Source organism: Salvelinus namaycush, chromosome 28, assembly GCF_016432855.1.
Source record: "Salvelinus namaycush isolate Seneca chromosome 28, SaNama_1.0, whole genome shotgun sequence".
NCBI classification, from domain to species: Eukaryota; Metazoa; Chordata; class Actinopteri; order Salmoniformes; family Salmonidae; genus Salvelinus; species Salvelinus namaycush.
Window position 1 is genome coordinate 42,685,086 of NC_052334.1, and position 18,510 is coordinate 42,703,595.

The following is an 18,510-nucleotide window of genomic DNA, read 5'->3' on the forward strand; positions in this document are numbered from 1 at the left end:
CGTATGGCTGGTCCCGAGAATTGAACCCTCTATTCTGACATTGAAAGTGCCATGATCTACCAACTGAGCGACAGAGGACCACAACAAAAATAACTAGAATACGTTGTTGTTTTAAACTACACCCAACAATGAGTTTCTGTGTTACTTCCCTAACACTGACAAAGTGTAACAGCATCAGCTCTAATAAAGTCAGAATTTAAGTCAGAATTTCCCACACCCATGGAGTTAGGGTATTAACACTTTGAAAAGTATTATCTTAACACTATTTCGGTGGGTCACGTACTGTATACACACTAAGAAATGGTTTACTTTAACACTGTGGGTGTTAAAAGTATTATCACAAATTTGCAGTGTAAATTTGCAACTCAGACTTTTGAAAGCATGGGCATTTCATGTTCAGTATCACTAATTGGCTATAACAAAAAATCTGAGATGAGTTCAAATGGAATCAACAATGTTTTCGTGAAGTAGTGAAGGGGAAACAAAGCTTCCTGAAGCATTGAGGCTTTCCAGCCAATTCTGTTGAAAATAGGTTAATTACTCAAGGCTTTTATCAACAAAGTGTACACTAGTGACGCCTGTTGGTCAAAAGAATTTAGAGCAGCTAAATTATTGTAGATGATGTCCCACGCGCCGTAGCGCATGCACAGTATAGCCTTTTTGTCTTCTACTGGTTGTTCGACTAAATTAAGATTTGGACATCATTGATCATGTACTTCTGATAAAATTATACAGGAATTGGCACACTGTTTTGAAGTACACTGCTTAGCGATTTCGACGCATGCCTTTGAGCTTTGGTATCAAAAGTAACATCACTATTGTTTGGCATAAATTTCCGCCTGGAGCGAAACACAGTTAGTATTTGCTTCTCAAACTGCACAAGCAAAACTATTTGAAACACTTTACAAAGTACTTGGGAATAGAAATGGGGATGGGAGGCATAACATATGCCACTTCCCTGCTGAAAAAAACAGCATAGACCACCATACATTTCCAGCTGGTCAAGGCTGGTCTATGCTTGTCCATGCTGGTCTATGCTGGTTGGTGCTGGTCGGATGCTGGTCAATCTGGCCTCATCAGCATGATCTAGCTGTTATGCTGGCAGCCCTAACTTTGTTCAAATTTCGCTGGTGACCAGCATTCATTGTGTTTTTGCTGGTGACCAGCTTTCATTATGTTTTTGCTGATGACCAGCCTTCGTTGTGTTTTCGCTGGTGACTAGCCTTCGTTGTGTTTTCGCTGGTGACTAGCCTTCGGTGTGTTTTTGCCGGTGACCAGCTTTCGTTGTGTTTTCGCTGGTGACTAGCCTTCGTTGTGTTTTTGCTAGTGACTAGCCTTAGTTGTGTTTTTGCTGGTGACCAGCCTTGTGTTTTTGCTGGTGACTAGCCTTCGTTGTGTTTTTCCTGCTGACCAGTCTTAGTTGTGTTTTGCTGGTGACTAGCCTTCGTTGTGTTTTTGCTGGTGACCAGCCTTAGTTGTGTTTTTGCTGGTGACCAGCCTTAGTTGTGTTTTGCTGGTGACTAGCCTTAGTTGTGTTTTGCTGGTGACCAGCCTTAGTTGTGTTTTGCTGGTGACCAGCCTTAGTTGTGTTTTGCTGGTGACTAGCCTTCGTTGTGTTTTTGCTGGTGACCAGCCTTAGTTGTGTTTTTGCTGGTGACCAGCCTTAGTTGTGTTTTTTTGCTGGTGACAAGCCTTTGCTGTGTTTTGGGCACTTGTGACCAGCATAAGCAAAATCAGCATCAAGTCACATATTATGGCTTGCAAAGTGATATTTCATTCCTATTAGAATCCAGTCAGAGTGGATTCTCACATTCTCCATCATATTTCTCAGCATGCACTATTGCTGATTTTTAGAATTGTTTGTTTCAATGTCTGTGTTTTTGCATGTACATTGATTGATGAATAAACCAATGAATTTCTCTTATGCTCCACAAAGATATAACATACATTTTTCTAAACCTGGGATGGGCAACTGGCGGCCAATTTGTATGGATGTGGGTGCGTAGACCAAGAGCCACTGTGGTCCCTCATGATGGGTTCTGTATTTTTGTGGCCCCCACCCCCATCAAAGTTGCCCATCCCTGTTTTAAACTAATTCAAATCTGTTAGTTGGACTTATTTCACCCATTACTGAAATGGTTGTTCCAGTTGAGAGGGTTTAGGTAGTTTCATGTATTCATCTTTCTAACCCTGGCAGTCATTATGAATGGAGATTGTGGGTGAATAAAAGTTCCAATTGTTGGATATCTACACTCAGGCTGAAATCCAAAAGGAATTAGAGATCACTTTACAGGCCAGCATAATGTGACTTGATGCGGGTACGCTGGTCACCAATGTCCCAAACACAGCGAAGGCTAGTCACCAACAAAAGCACTATGAAGGCTAGTCTATGTTGTTTTTTTCAGCAGGGTTAGCAGACACGTTTATACAACTCAAAGTACAGTGAGTGCATACATTTTTAGCTTGTGAGCCCTGCAGGAATTGAACCTAAGACCTTTGATTTGCTAACACCATGCTCTTACGACTGAGCCACACAGGACCAGAAAGCCTATCTTCTGCTGCCATTGAGTGGAATGTCACTTGTTCCTTCTGCTTTGCAAAGTAAAGTAATTCAGTAAAATGGACTTCCATGCTAAAATCGGAAATATCTTCCAAATATATGAAAACTGATCAACCTTATTTAAATATTATACGGACGGTAGTTTCATACGGTAGTTGCCTGTACCGACCCACTGCAATGTTCTCACAAAGCACCAACATTACAGCTGACCCAGTGACCCCTGAAAGCCATGGCATTTATTGTTCGGAGGCGTCAGTACTTCAGATGTCAGAGAAGGTTACAGTACATCACGGTAAAAAGCTAAGCTAGCCACCTGCTGCACATACTGTCCATAGGCCCACTTTCCTTCCACTCAGTAATCAATGACCTCAACTGTAGAAAGATTACTAAGTGCTGTGTGTGTGTGTGTGTGTGTGTGTGTGTGTGTGTGTGTGTGTGTGTGTAGGGGTCTGGGACATGGTGCCTTCGGTGAGGTGTATGAAGGGATGGCAGTGGGGATACCTGGAGAGTCCAGTCCCCTGCAAGTAGCAGTTAAGGTGAGCCCTGACACAAACAAACTAAACAACAAACAAACAAGCAAAACAACAAACAAACAAGCAACTTACAGACAGAATACACAGGGCCTCAAACATCACGAGTATCAGCAAGAATGTGTGTGTATTTTATTCAATAAGGGGGGAATTCCGACCCGAGTTAAGCTTGCGTAAATGGAATGTAATTCCCTTTTTATGCACTTTTCTCTAAATGCGTATTCTGACTTTGAACTTAAGCATGAGAACAGCATGCTACTCACCCACTATTAGTTTGGGGTGTAGATCAAAGAAATAAAATTGTGGCGGTGTGTCTTCAGATGAGCCGAATTCTGACCTTGACTTAATTACCTCATCATTTCACCACTTTTACGCACAAGGAAACAATGAATATAGTTCCAAGTGGAACAAAATCTAGTGTATTTTTTCCCTATATAAATAACACCATTCTCCATGCACTGTAATTTACTAACTGATAAGAGCTATTGATAACAGCTAGGTAAATTAGTAAGTCGTTTGGATAAGGGGATTGTAAATATAAATGACAATTGGTTTATATATATATTTTACCTTATGGTCACCGGAGACAAATGTGAAACCAGTCATAAGGCAGCAAACTGAGGCATATCAGCATATCACGGTAGCCACCGTCGCTTATACACCATACATTCAGAACTGTCACTTTAGTGTTAGTTTCCTTACATTTTTTTTGCATCATTCAATTACAACGTTAGTTTACCTTTTTTTTCCTCTGTCACGTTTGTGTGGTGGATCCTAAGGATCGCTAGCAATAGTGGGTCATATTAGGCTAAAGTATTACAAGGTGGGCTATAATTTGGGACATGTAGCCTATTTGAGTTACTATGAAAGGCAGACCATGCGTAGCAGTTTAAACCTGGAGCCTGACACACGGTTCACGACAGGTAAGAAGTAAAGTTTCAGAAATCTCACAGGTTTTGCATACCGGTATGCATTTTTCATCGAAAAAAAAAAATATATATATAAAAATAAAAAACTAGGACTGCTGGGCCTCTAGGCCCCTTCAAGCTAATGGCAGTCATTCTGACTGAAAAATTCTACCAGTGTAATTAATACTTGCATACAGTGCCTTGCAAAAGTATTCACCCCGCCTTGGCATTTTTCCTATTTTGTTGCCTTACAACCTGGAATTAAAATAGATTTGTTTTGTATTATTTGATTTACACAACATGCCTACCACCTTTAAAGATGAAACATATGTTTTCTTGTGAAACAAACAAGAAATAAGACAAAAAACTGAAAACTTGAGCGTGCATAACTATTCACCCCCCCCAAAGTCAATACTTTGTAGAGCCACCTTTTGCAGCAATTACAGCTGCAAGTCTCTTGGGGTATGTCTCTATAAGCTTGGCACATCTAGCCACTGGGATTTTTGCCCATTATTCAAGGCAAAACTGCTCCAGCAACTGCAATTTGGATGGGTTCTGCTGGTGAACAGCAATCTTTACGTCATACCACAGATTCTCAATTGGATTGAGGTCTGGGCTTTGGCTAGGCCATTCCAAGCCATTTGAATGTTTCCCCTTAAACACTTGAGTGCTGCTTTAGCATTATGATTAGGGTAATTTTCCTGCTGGAAGGTGAACCTCCGTCCCAGTCTCAAATCTCTGGAAGACTGAAACAGGTTTCCCTCAAGACCTTCCCTGTATTTAGCTCCATCCATCATTCCTTCAATTCTGACCAGTTTCCCAGTCCCTGCCGATGAAAAACATCCCCACAGCATGATGCTGCCACCACCATGCTTCACTGTGGTGGTGGTGTTCTCGGGGTGATGAGAGGTGTTGGGTTTGTGCCAGACATAGTGTTTTCCTTGATGGCCTAAAAGCTCAATTTTAGTCTCATCTGACCAGAGTACCTTCTTCCATATGTTTGGGGAGTCTCCCACATGCCTTTTGACGAACACCAAACATGTTTGCTTGTTGTTTTTTTAAGCAATGGCTTTTTTCCACTCTTCCGTAAAGCCCAGCTCTGTGGAGTGTACGGCTTAAAGTGGTTACGTGGACAGATCCTCCAATCTCCGCTGTGGAGCTTTGCAGCTCCTTCAGGGTTATCTTTGGTCTCTTTCTTGCTTCTCTGATTAATGTCCTTCTTGACTGGTCCGTGAGTTTTTGTCGGCGGCCCTCTCTTGGCAGGTTTGTTGTGGTGCCATATTCTTTCAATTTTTTTTATAATGGATTTAATGATGCTCCGTGGGATGTTCAAAGTTTCAGATATTTTTTTATAACCCAACCCTCATCTGTACTTCTCCACAACTTTGTCGCTGACTTGTTTGGAGAGCTCCTTGGTCTTCATGGTGCCGCTTGGTGGTGCTCCTTGCTTAGTGGTGTTGCAGACTCTGGCGCCTTTCAGAACAGGTGTATATATACTGAGATCATGTGACAGATCATGTGAGACTTAGATTGCACACAGGTGGACTTTATTTAATTAATTATGTGACTTCTGAAGGTAATTGGTTGTACCAGATCTTTATTTAGGGGCTTAAGTGGGTGAATACATATGCACGCACCACTTTTCCGTTTGTTTTGAATTTTGAATTTTTTGAAACAGGTTATTTTTTTCATTTCACTTCACCAATTTGGACTATTTTGTGTATGTCCATTACATGAAATCCAAATAGAAATCTATTTAAATTACAGGTTATAATGCAACAAAACAGAAAAACTGCCAAGGGGGGGGTGAATACTTTTGCAAGGCACTGTATATGCTATCACAAAAATTATCATTTGGTTGTGTTTATGAAGGTCTTAGGTGACATTAGAATACGATACAAAACTATTTCAAATAACATAATAGTATTGTCATTAGTTTATGTTACTCTAGGCTATATGTAAAAACACAAATTCAAGGGTTTCAAGTGTCTTTGTTACATCTATGAAAGCATGTGTTGGAACGTGGGAACAGCACATTTTTATATCGGCAAAAAAAACAATACCCCAACCACCAAGACTCACGGTTAGCAAGACGCGCGGTCAAATGATGAAAACATCAGTAGCCTAAACATCATTATAAGTGCCAAGTGTGCTTGATAAATAGGGAAAATCTGCACAAAAGCAATAATGTAATTATAATGAACATAAGTGTCGATATATCAGCAGTCAAAAATAGTAAATTATTGTCAGCTCGTCCTTACATGGTGTGCCTTTTCATGCAATGGCATCAGTTGGAGCATGTCCATGTCACATCAACAACAAAAGCTTGTGAGTTACGTTTCTGATGTTGTCTTTTGCTTGAGATGTAGGGCCTGCTCCCTCAATGAAGACGTTTTATTCTGATAATCGTCATGTAGCATAGTCACTGGCTTGTTTTGTCCAAGCTGTCCCTTTCTCCCTCCTGTCTCACCGTTTCATTTGGTGGCTCAGTGCGCACCGTTCTGGCTTTTTTTGTGCTTATGCCTCGGAGTTGTAGATTCAGGCTGAGGCTCAAAATCAGAAGAATATGCATCCGATATGTCATGATTAATTTCACGAATTCAGGCTGTCCTGAGGGCAAAAGGGGGATTGATGGGGGGGGGGGGGGGGGTGCAAAAGGTGTTATTCATGTTTTGTACATTCAGTGTAGATTTATTTAGGGGTGCATGACTAAAAATGGCAGAGTAGTAAAAATAAATAATTCATGAGCAGTCCAAATGACTGCTTTAGCAGTTCTAGTGTTAAGCATATGCTGATAAATTAGCCCCATTGTGTAGATTGATCCCTAGTACTGCGAGACATCGTCTATGTTCTATCTGAATGTCCTCATTGTATGTTCTGTGTACGTCTAATATAGACACTCCCTGAGGTGTGCTCTGAGCAGGATGAGCTCGACTTTCTCATGGAGGCTCTCATTATCAGGTAACACACACACGTACACACAAACTCACACACAGTCTCACACACACATACAAGCTTTTGGTTGAAGACATATTACAAACTTGCTCCTACCATGGCAGACCATTCTTCAACAACCATGTAATAACTTTTTATTTCTGACCCTCTCCTCCCACCTTCCCCCTCATCCATCACTCTCTCTTTCCTCCTTCTTCCTCCCTTGTTTCTTCTCTCCTCCCTTCCTCCCCCTCTCTACTTGCTCCTTCCCTCATTCCCTATCCTCCCTCATCCTTTTCTCCCTATTCCTTCGCCCACTCTTTTCTCTGTCTCTTCCTCTGTAGTAAATTCAGCCACCAGAACATAGTGGGGTGTATAGGGGTGAGTCTTCAGGTCCTGCCACGCTTCATCCTACTGGAATTGATGGCCGGAGGAGACGTCAAGAGTTTCCTGAGAGAGACGCGGCCCAGACTGGTCAGTTGAGTTGCTTGCTTGTTCCGTATGTTTAAATTATAACAGTATGTTAGTTGATAGCATTATTACTTTAGTTCACATCGTAGGTATTTTTGCGACATGAACATGTTGCCCTAAGTGTCTTGCTCACAACAGCAGGAGATGGTACTTTGGACCAGATATTTCTGAAATCTTGAAAAGTGTGTTTGACTACATTTGCCAAAATATAACAAGAAGGTGCATGCACATAGAGGGCCAAATACACAAGCTACAATGTGTTCTTTTGTTAGTCTTGGTTGTGGGTCTTTGCTTGCCTTCATTAGGATAAACTAGTCAGTACCAAAAAAGGGTTCTTAATTTTGTCCCTGTAGGGGAACACATTTTTGGGCTGTGGAGAACCTCTTTATATTGGTTCTTTGTATAACCAATGATACTGTATGGTTCTTCATTACACTGCTATAACCAGAGGGTTCTTCATTACACTGTTAAAAATGTCCCTGCTACTGGTTGTCGTGAAAATACAAAAATATAAAATATCCAAAAATGTTATGTATTTTAGGAGCTGGATTAAGATATTATTGCTATAAGGGACAGTATGCTGCAGTATTCTGATTAATTGGGAGTCAATTCTAGGATTTGAACTCCAAACCTCTTGGTTTCCAGTGACCTGAATTGCCAGCGAACTGAATTTAAAGATTAGGACCAATAGAGTCGGACATTCTGTAATTTGTCCCTATGGGGGAACCCTTTTGGGTTCTGCATAGAACCCTATCATGAAGAACCCTCTGGTTGCAGGATTTTGTCATCTGTCCCTATGGGGGAACCGTTTTGTCTTCCATTTATAACCCTTTCATGCAGAACCTTCTGGATCCAGGTAGAACCAATGACAGGTTCTACAGTTACAATAATAATAGGATACTAAAGATGCGCTTATGTCAAACATTGTTTGTTATGGCAGGTAGCCTAGTGGTTAGAGTGTTAAACTAGTAACCAAGAGGCTGCAAGATCAAATCCCCGAGCTGACAAGGTAAAAATCTGTCCTTTTGTCCCTGAACAAGGTAGTTAACCCACTGTTCTAGGCCGTCATTGAAAATAAGAATTTGTTCTCAACTGACTTGCCTCGTGAAATAAAATGTAAAAAACGTACACGGTACTGGACGGTACCTTTAAGGGTGGGGTAAGGCCCCGGCATAACTGTCTCCCCATGTAATTCTTACAGAATTAATTCTCCCCATGTAATTCTTACCATTTTTTCCACCAACACCTTCTCTTGCTGCTACTAATCTAGCTCAACTAGAAATATTATCTGTCTCATGGGTCGCTCCACCTCAAAAGGTGCAATAAAGGATTTTCCACACACCGGCTCAGGTTGCGGTGAAATCATTTCTGTAGTTGTTGTCCTTTAGTAGTGCAGCAATTCGACCATGAAGGCCTGATTCACGCAATCTCCTCTGAACAGTTGATGTTGAGATGTGTCTGTTACTTGAACTCTGTGGAGCATTTATTTCGGGCTGCAATCTGAGGTGCAGTTAACTCTAATGAACGTATCTTCTGCAGCAGAGGTAACCCTGGGTCTTCCTCTCCTGTGGCGGTCCTCATGAGAGCCACTTTCATCATAGCGCTTGATGGGTTTTGTGACTGCACTTGAAATTTTCTGGATTGACTGACCTTCATGTAATGATGGATTGTTGTTTCTCTTTGCTTATTTGTGCTGTTCTTGCCATTATATGGACTTGGTCTTTTACCAAATAGGGTTATCTTCTGTATACCACCCCTATCTTGTCACAACACAACTGACTGGCTCAAACGCATTAAGAAGGAAAGAAATTCCACAAATTAACTTTTAACATCCTCCCGTCAGTAGAGGATGCCTGGTTGCTCTTCAAAAGTGCTTTCCTCTCCATCTTAAATAAGCATGCCCCATTCAAAAACTGTAGAACTAAGAACAGATATAGCCCTTGGTTCACCCCAGATTTGACTGCCCTTGACCACCACAAAACATCCTGTGGCGTTCTGCATTAGCATCAAATAGCCCCCGCGATATGCAACTTTTCAGGGAAGTCAGGAACCAATATACTCAGCCAGCTGGAAAGCTAAGGCTAGCTTTTTCAAACAGAAATTTGTTTCCTGTAGCACTAATTCAAAAAAGTTCTGAGACACTGTAAAGTCCATGGAGAATAAGAGCACCTCCTCCCAGCTGCCCACTGCACTGAGGATAGGAAACACTGTCACCATCCCTAAATCTACAATAATCGATCATTTCAATAAGCATTTTTCCACTGCTAGGCATGCTTTCCACCTGGCTACCCCTACCCCGGCCAACATCTCAGCACCCCCTGCAGCAACTTGCCAAAACGCCCCTGCTTCTCCTTCACCCAAATCCAGACAGCTGATGTTCTCAAAGAGCTTCAAAATCTGGATCCCTACTAATCATCTGGGCTCGACAATCTGGATCCTCTCTTTCTAAAATTATCCGCCGAAATTGTTGCAACCCCTATTACTAGCCTGTTCAACCTCTCTTTCGTATGGTCTGAGATCCCCAAAGATTGGAAAGCTGCCGCGGTCATCCCCCTCTTCAAAGGGGCAGACACTCTAGACCCAAACTGTTATAGACCTATATCCATCCTGCCCTGCCTTTCTCAAATCTTTGAAAGCCAAGTTAATAAACAGATCACCGACCATTTCGAATCCCACCATACCTTCTCTGCTATGCAATCTGGTTTCCGAGCTGGTCATGGGTGCACCTCAGCCACGCTCAAGGTCCTAAATGATATCATAACCGGCATCGATAAAAGACAGTACTGTGCAGCCGTCTTCATTGACCTGGCCAAGGCTTTCGACTCTGTCAATCACCGCATTCTTATCGGCAGACTCAATAGCCTTGTCTTCTCAAATGACTGCCTCGCCTGCTTCACCAACTACTTCTCAGAAAGAGTTCAGTGTGTCAAATTGAAGGGCCTGTTGCGAGCGGGCTATCTTGCAGTCTCTATGGGGGTGCCAAAGGGTTCAATTTTAGAGGCTGACTCTTTTCTTTATATACACTGCTCAAAAAAATAAAGGGAACACTTAAACAACACAATGTAACTCCAAGTCAATCACACTTCTGTGAATTCAAACTGTCCACTTAGGAAGAAACACTGATTGACAATACATTTCACATGCTGTTGTGCAAATGGAATAGACAAAAGGTGGAAATTATAGGCAATTAGCAAGACACCCCCAATAAAGGAGTGGTTCTGCAGGTGGTGACCACAGACCACTTCTCAGTTCCTATGCTTCCTGGCTGATGTTTTGGTCACTTTTGAATGCTGGCGGTGCTTTCACTCTAGTGGTAGCATGAGATGGAGTCTACAACCCACACAAGTGGCTCAGGTAGTGCAGCTCATCCAGGATGGCACATCAATGCGAGCTGTGGCAAGAAGGTTTGCTGTGTCTGTCAGCATAGTGTCCAGAGCATAGAGGCGCTACCAGGAGACAGGCCAGTACATCAGGAGACGTGGAGGAGGCCGTAGGAGGGCAACAACCCAGCAGCAGGACCGCTACCTCCGCCTTTGTGCAAGGAGGAGCAGGTGGAGCACTGCCAGAGCCCTGCAAAATGACCTCCAGCAGGCCACAAATGTGCATGTGTCTGCTCAAACGGTCAGAAACAGACTCCATGAGGGTGGTATGAGGGCCCGACGTCCACAGGTGGGGTTTGTGCTTACAGCCCAACACCGTGCAGGACGTTTGGCATTTGCCAGAGAACACCAAGATTGGCAAATTCGCCACTGGCGCCCTGTGCTCTTCACAGATGAAAGCAGGTTCACACGCACATGTGACAGACGTGACAGAGTCTGGAGACGCCGTGGAGAACGTTCTGCTGCCTGCAACATCCTCCAGCATGACCGGTTTGGCGGTGGGTCAGTCATGGTGTGGGGTGGCATTTCTTTGGGGGGCCGCACAGCCCTCCATGTGCTCGCCAGAGGTAGCCTGACTGCCATTAGGTACCGAGATGAGATCCTGAGACCCCTTGTGAGACCATATGCTGGTGCGGTTGGCCCTGGGTTCCTCCTAATGCAAGACAATGCTAGACCTCATGTGGCTGGAGTGTGTCAGCAGTTCCTGCAAGAGGAAGGCATTGATGCTATGGACTGGCCCGCCCATTCCCCAGACCTGAATCCAATTGAGCACATCTGGGACATCATGTCTCGCTCCATCCACCAATGCCACGTTGCACCACAGACTGTCCAGGAGTTGGCGGATGCATTAGTCCAGGTCTGGGAGGAGATCCCTCAGGAGACCATCCGCCACCTCATCAGGAGCATGCCCAGGCTTTGTAGGGAGGTCATACAGGCACGTGGAGGCCACACACACTACTGAGCCTCATTTTGACTTGTTCTAAGGACATTACATCAAAGTTGGATCAGCCTGTAGTGTGGTTTTCCACTTTAATTTTGAGTGTGACTCCAAATCCAGACCTCCATGGGTTGATACATTTGATTTCCATTGATCATTTTTGTGTGATTTTGTTGTCAGCACATTCAACTATGTAAAGAAAAAAGTATTTAATAAGAATATTTAATTCATTCAGATCGAGGATGTGTTATTTTAGTGTTCCCTTTATTTTTTTGAGCAGTGTATATCAATGATGTCGCTCTTGCTGCTGGTGATTCTCTGATCCACCTCTATGCAGATGACACCATTCTGTATACATCTGGCCCTTCTTTAGGCACTGTGCTAACTAACCTCCAGACGGGCTTCAATGCCGTACAACACTCCTTCCGTGGCCTCCAACTGCTTTTAAATGCTAGTAAAACTAAGTGCATGCTCTTCAACTAATTGCTGCCTGCACTCTCCCGCCCGACTAGCATAACTACTCTGGACGGTTCTGACCTAGAATATGTGGACAACTACAAATACCTAGGTGTCTGGTTAGACTGTAAACTATCCTTCCAGACTCACATTAAGCATCTCCAATCCAAAATTAAATCTAGAATCGGCTTCCTATTCTGCAACAAAGCCTCCTTCACTCATGCTGCCAAACATACCCTCGTAAAACTGACTATCCTACCGATCCTTGACTTTGGCGATGTCATTTACAAAATAGCCCCCAACACTCTACTCAGCAAACTAGGTGTAGTCTATCACAGTGCCATCCTATCACAGTGCCAACACTTTTTTGGTTACGAAATGATTCCATTTGTGTTATTTCATAGTGTTGTCCAGGTCGCAGTCTATACTATTATTCTACAATTTAGAAAATAGTAAAAATAAAGAAAAACCCTTGAATGAATAGGTGTGTTCAAACTTTTGACTGGTACTGTTTATCTTTTTTTACCCCCCTTTTTCTCCAACATTTCGGGATATCCAATTGCTTTCCAATTACAATCTTGTGTCAGCGCTGCAACTCCCCAATGGGCTCGGGAGAGGCGATGGTTGAGTCATGCGTCCTCCGAAACATGACCTGCCAAGCCACACTTCTTAACACCCGCTCGCTTAACCCAGAAGCCAGCCACACCAATGTGTCAGAGGAAACACAGTTAAACTGATGACCAAGTCAGCTTGCAGGTGCCCAGCCCGCCACAAGGAGTTGCTGGAGCGCGATGAGCCAAGTAAAGCCCCCCCAGCCAAACGTTCCACTAATCTGGAGGACGCTGGGCCAATTTTGTGCCGCCCTATGGGACTCCCGGTCACAACCGGTTGTGACGCCGCCACACTACAATGCAGTGCCTTAGACCGCTGCGCCAGTCGGGAGGCCAAAATAAAAATGTTAATAGACTTTGTTAACATACAAATGACATAGTCTTATTATGGGTCGAATGTGAGATATGCATATATAACATCATATACTGTATGATAAATATTACCCACTACAGTTGTTACAGTTTCGATGGTTTAGGTATTCTCATTTAATCATATTTCTAACCCTGGCAGTCATTCTGGATGCAGATTATCGGAATCAACTCTGGCTGGATTCCAATAGTAATAAAACATCACTTTGCAAGCCAGCATAGTATGACTTATTATGGTCACAAGTGTCCAAAACACAACGAAGGCTGGCCACCATCAAAAACACAACAAAGTCTTGTCACCAGCGGAAACACAGTGAAGACTGGTCACCAGCGAAAACACAGCGATGGCTGGTCTGCCAGAATAACCAGCTAGACCATGCTGGTCAGACCAGCTTGACCAGCTTAACCATGCTGGTCTGCCAGCATAACCATGCTGGTCGGCCAGACAAGCATAGAACAGCATGGACCAGCATAGACGCATTCTGTATACTTCTGGCCCTTCTTTGGACACTGTGCTAACTAACCTCCAGACGAGCTTCAATGCCATGCAACTCCTTCCGTGGCCTCCAACTGCTCTTAAATGCAAGTAAAACTAAATGCATGCTCTTCAACTGATCGCTGCCCACACCTGCCCGCCCGTTCAGCATCACTACTCTGGACAGTTCTGAACTAGAATATGTGGACAACTACAAATACCTAGGTGTCTTGTTAGACTGTAAACTCTCGTTCCAGACCCACATTAAGCATCTCCAATCCAAAATTAAATCTAGAATTGGCTTCCTATTTCGCAACAAAGCATCCTTCACTAATGCTGCCAAACATACCCTCGTAAAACTGACTATCCTACTGATCCTCAACTTTGGCGATGTCATTTACAAAATTGCCTCCAACACTCTACTCAACAAATTGGATGCAGTCTATCACGGTGCCATCTGTTTTGTCACCAAAGCCCCATATACTACCCACCACTGCGACCTGTACGCTCTCGTTGGCTGGCCCTCGCTTCATACTCGTCGCCAAACACACTGGCTCCAGGTCATCTACAAGTCTTTGCTAGGTAAAGCCCCCCCTTATCTCAGTTCACTGGTCACCATAGCAGCACCCACCCGCAGCACGCGCTCCAGCAGGTATATTTCACTGGTCACCCCCAAGCAAATTCCTGCTTTGGCCGCCTTTCCTTCCAGTTCTCTGCTGCCAATGACTGGAACGAACTGCAAAAATCGCTGAAGCCGGAGACTCTTATCTCCCTCACTAACTTCAAGCACCAGCTGTCAGAGCAGCCCATCTAACTACTTCATCCCCATACTGTATTTATTTATTTATTTTGCTTCTTTGCACCCCAGTACCTCTACTTGCACATTCATCTTCTGCACATTTATCACTCCATTGTTTAATTTGCTATATTGTAATTACCTCACCACTATGGCCTACTTTATTGCCTTACCTCCCTTATCTTACCTCATTTGCACACACTGTATATACAGTCATGGCCAAGTTTTGAGAATGACACAAATATACATTTTCACAAAGTCTGCTGCCTCATTTTGTATGATGGCAATTTGCATATACTCCAGAATGTTATGAAGAGTGATCAGATGAATTGCAATTAATTGCAAAGTCCCTCTTTGCCATGCAAATGAACTGAATCCCAAAACACATTTCCACTGCATTTCAGCCCTGCCACAAAAGGACCAGCTGACATCATCTCAGTGATTCGCTCGTTAACACAGGTGTGAGTGTTGACGGGGACAAGGCTGGAGATCACTCTGTCATGCTGATTGAGTTCGAATAACAGACTGGAAGCTTCAAAATGAGGGTGGTGCTTGGAATCATTGTTCTTCCTCTGTCAATCATGGTTACCTGTAAGGAAACACGTGCCGTCATCATTGCTTTGCACAAAAAGGGCTTCACAGGCAAGGATATTGCTGCCAGTAAGATTGCACCTAAATCAACCATTTATCGGATCATCAAGAACTTCAAGGAGAGCGGTTCAATTGTTGTGAAGAAGGCTTCAGCACGCCCAAGAAAGTCCAGCAAGTGCCAGGACCGTCTCCTAAAGTTGATTTAGCTGCGGGATCGGGGCACCACCAGTACAGAGCTTGCTCAGGAATGGCAGCAGGCAGGTGTGATTGCCTCACTGTGCGTGCAGATGCAAAGACTTTTGGAGGATGGCCTGGTGTCAAGAAGGGCAGCAAAGAAGCCACTTCTCTACAGGAAAAACATCAGGGACAGACTGATATTCTGCAAAAGGTACAGGGACTGGACTGCTGAGGACTGGGGTAAAGTCATTTTCTCTGATGAATCCCCTTTCCGATTGTTTGGGGCATCCGGGAAAAAGCTTGTCCGGAGAAGACAAGGTGAGCGCTACCATCAGTCCTGTGTCACAGTAAAGCATCCTGAGACCATTCCTGTGTGGGGTTGCTTCTCAGCCAAGGGAGTGGGCTCACTCATAATTTTGACTCAGAACACAACCATGAATAAAGAATGGTACTAACACATCCTCCGAGAGCAACTTCTCCCAACCATCCAGGAACTGTTGGTGACGAACAATGCCTTTTCCAGCATGATGGAGCACCTTGCCATAAGGCAAAAGTGATAACTAAGTGGCTCGGGGAACAAAACATCGATATTTTGGGTCCATGGCCAGGAAACTCCCCAGACCTTAATCCCATTGAGAACTTGTGGTCAATCCTCAAGAGGCGGGTGGACAAACAAAAACCTACAAATTCTGACAAACTTCAAGCATTGATTATGCAAGAATGGGCTGCCATCAGTCATGGTGTGGCCCAGAAGTTAATTGCCAGCAATATTGACTCTTTGTATCAACTTCATGTAATTGTCAATAAAAGCCTTTGACACTTATGAAATGCTTGCTTTTGGCCACAACTGTATACTTTTTTTCCTACTATATTATTGACTGTATGTTTGTTTACTCCATGTGTAACTCTGTGTTGTTGTATGTGTCGAACTGCTTTGCTTTATCTTGGCCAGGTCGCAGTTGTAAATGAGAACTTGTTCTCCACTAGCCTACCTGGTCAAAAAAAGGTGATATAAATAAAAAAATTAAAAATAGACCAGCATGGACCAGCTTGAAATGTATGCTGTTTTCTTCACCACTGACAAAGAACCCCTCAATAACCTTGAGTGTAGGGGTATTTTATTGAGTAGACTAAAATATTTCAGTCTGAAAGCTAACAGAAGAACAACAAAAGTGTTTGGCTGCTCTGCTCTTCAGTACATCCGTCTGTCTGTCTGCCCACCTGTCTGTATCTCTGTATCTGTCTCTCTATATGTATGAGTCTGATATCTCCCTCTCTGTCTGGTATCTCTATAGGAGCACCGCTCTAGTCTCTCCATGGTGGACCTGCTCAACGTGGCCCCTAGTTGTCTGTATCTCTGTATCTGTCTCTCTATATGTATGAGTCTGATCTCTCCCTCTCTGTCTGGTATGTCTCTATAGGAGCACCCCTCTAGTCTCTCCATGGTGGACCTGCTCAACGTGGCCAGAGATATCGCACAGGGATGCCAATACCTGGAGGAGAACCAGTTTATACACCGGTAGGCCAACTATGGTAGAAACACATACATGGATTTACACTACATGACCAAAAGTATGTGGACACCTGCTTGTCGAACATCTCATTCCAAAATCATGGGCCTTAATACGGAGTTGGTCCACCATTTGCTGCTATAACAGCAGGGCAGAAATTTGACGAACTGACTTGTTGGATAGGTGGCATCCTATGACGGTGCCATGTTGAAAGTCACTGAGCTCTTCAGTAAGGCCATTCTACAGCTAATGTTTGACTATGGAGATTGCATGGCTATGTGCTCAATTTTATATACCTGGCTGAAATATCCAAATCCATTCATTAGAAGGGGTGTCCACATACTATTGTATATATAGTGTAAGTGTGTGCACATAGTGTTCACATATAGTCAAACCAGCACAATATGCAGTGACAGACGCATACTCTTTCTCACACACAAACTAATTTTACCCACTTATACATACCAGCACACATACGTGCAACGTACGCACGCACAAACACACACACACAAAGACACAGTCCCCCACATTCACACCCTCTCAAACAATTGCAAACACTTTCTCAAACCTCAACAACATATGGGTGTCCACATGCACTCCCCGGACAGTTTATTAGGTACACCACCCGTTCACAAAAAGTCACAGTCACACTGCACATTTCCCTATCTGGACAAGAGGAATAGCAATGTAAGAATGCTGTTTATTGACTAAAGCTCAGCCTTCAACACTATAGTACCCTCCAAGCTCATCATTAAGCTCGCGCCCTGGGTCTGAACCCCGACCTGTGCAACTGTGTTCTGGACTTGCTGACGGGCCGCCCCCATGTGGTGAAGGTAGGAAACAATACCTCCACTACGCTGATCCTCAACACAGGGGCCCCACAAGGGTGCATTCTCAGACCTCTCCTGTACTCCCTGTTCGCCCATGACTGCGTGGCCACGCACGCAGTCAATCATCAAGTTCGCAGTCAACACAACAGTAGTAGGCCTGATTACCAACAATGACAAGACAGCCAACAGGTAGGTGGTGAGAGCCCTGACGGAGTGGTGCCAGAAAAATAAAATAACCATAACCCTCCCAAAACCCTGCCCCGTGGTCGAACCCTCAGGAGGCGTCACACCGTATACGCTGGCTGGCCATCGATGACCCAGGGGGAGGGATGAGCCTAGAAACAGAAGACAAAGGACTGTGAGACACGGGCTTAATCCTAGACACAAGGAAGGTAGGGTGAATAAGGAGGGTACGGGGATGGGAAAAGGACCAATGCAACGGGGGGCCAGTTACCTGGAGATACCTGGAGTTGGTCTTGAGAATTGCCGCCTGAGCTCTTTTACAGGTACGTCGACAGCGGCGGACAAACATCTGGGCCGAGGGTACGCTGATCTCCTGCTCTTGTTCCGGGAAGAGTGGAGGTTGATACCCCAAAGAGCACTCAAAAGGAGAGAGTCCTGTGGCCGAACAGGGAAGGGTGTTCCAGGCATACTCCACCCAGACCAGTTATCGGCTCCAGGTAGTGGGGTTGGTTGAGACCAGGCATCTCAGGGTGGTTTCTAGGTCCTGGTTGGCTCGCTCCGACTGGCCGTTGGATTGGGGATGAAATCTGGAGGACAGGCTGGCCAACGACCCAATAAGGGTGCAGAACGCCTTCCAGAACTGAGACGAGAACTGAGGACCCCGGTCGGAGACCATGTCCACCGTGAGTCCATGGATCCGGAAGATGTGCTGCACCATAAGCTGGGTCGTCTCCTTGGCAGAGGGTAGTTTGGGGGTAGGGATGAAATGGGCGGCCTTGGAGAATCGATCC

The 18,510-nt window shown here is 44.2% G+C and overlaps 1 protein-coding gene across 1 annotated transcript in view; it reads left to right on the forward strand.

Annotated features, from left to right (window-relative positions):
• alk (ALK receptor tyrosine kinase) overlaps positions 1-18,510 on the forward strand; it is a 140,829-nt gene that overhangs the window by 109,495 nt on the left and 12,824 nt on the right. The window contains exons 16-19 of the mRNA XM_038967373.1: positions 3,006-3,096; positions 6,895-6,959; positions 7,277-7,406; positions 16,617-16,714. Coding sequence (XP_038823301.1) covers positions 3,006-3,096; positions 6,895-6,959; positions 7,277-7,406; positions 16,617-16,714 — 384 coding nt within the window. The remainder of the gene's footprint in view (positions 1-3,005; positions 3,097-6,894; positions 6,960-7,276; positions 7,407-16,616; positions 16,715-18,510) is intronic.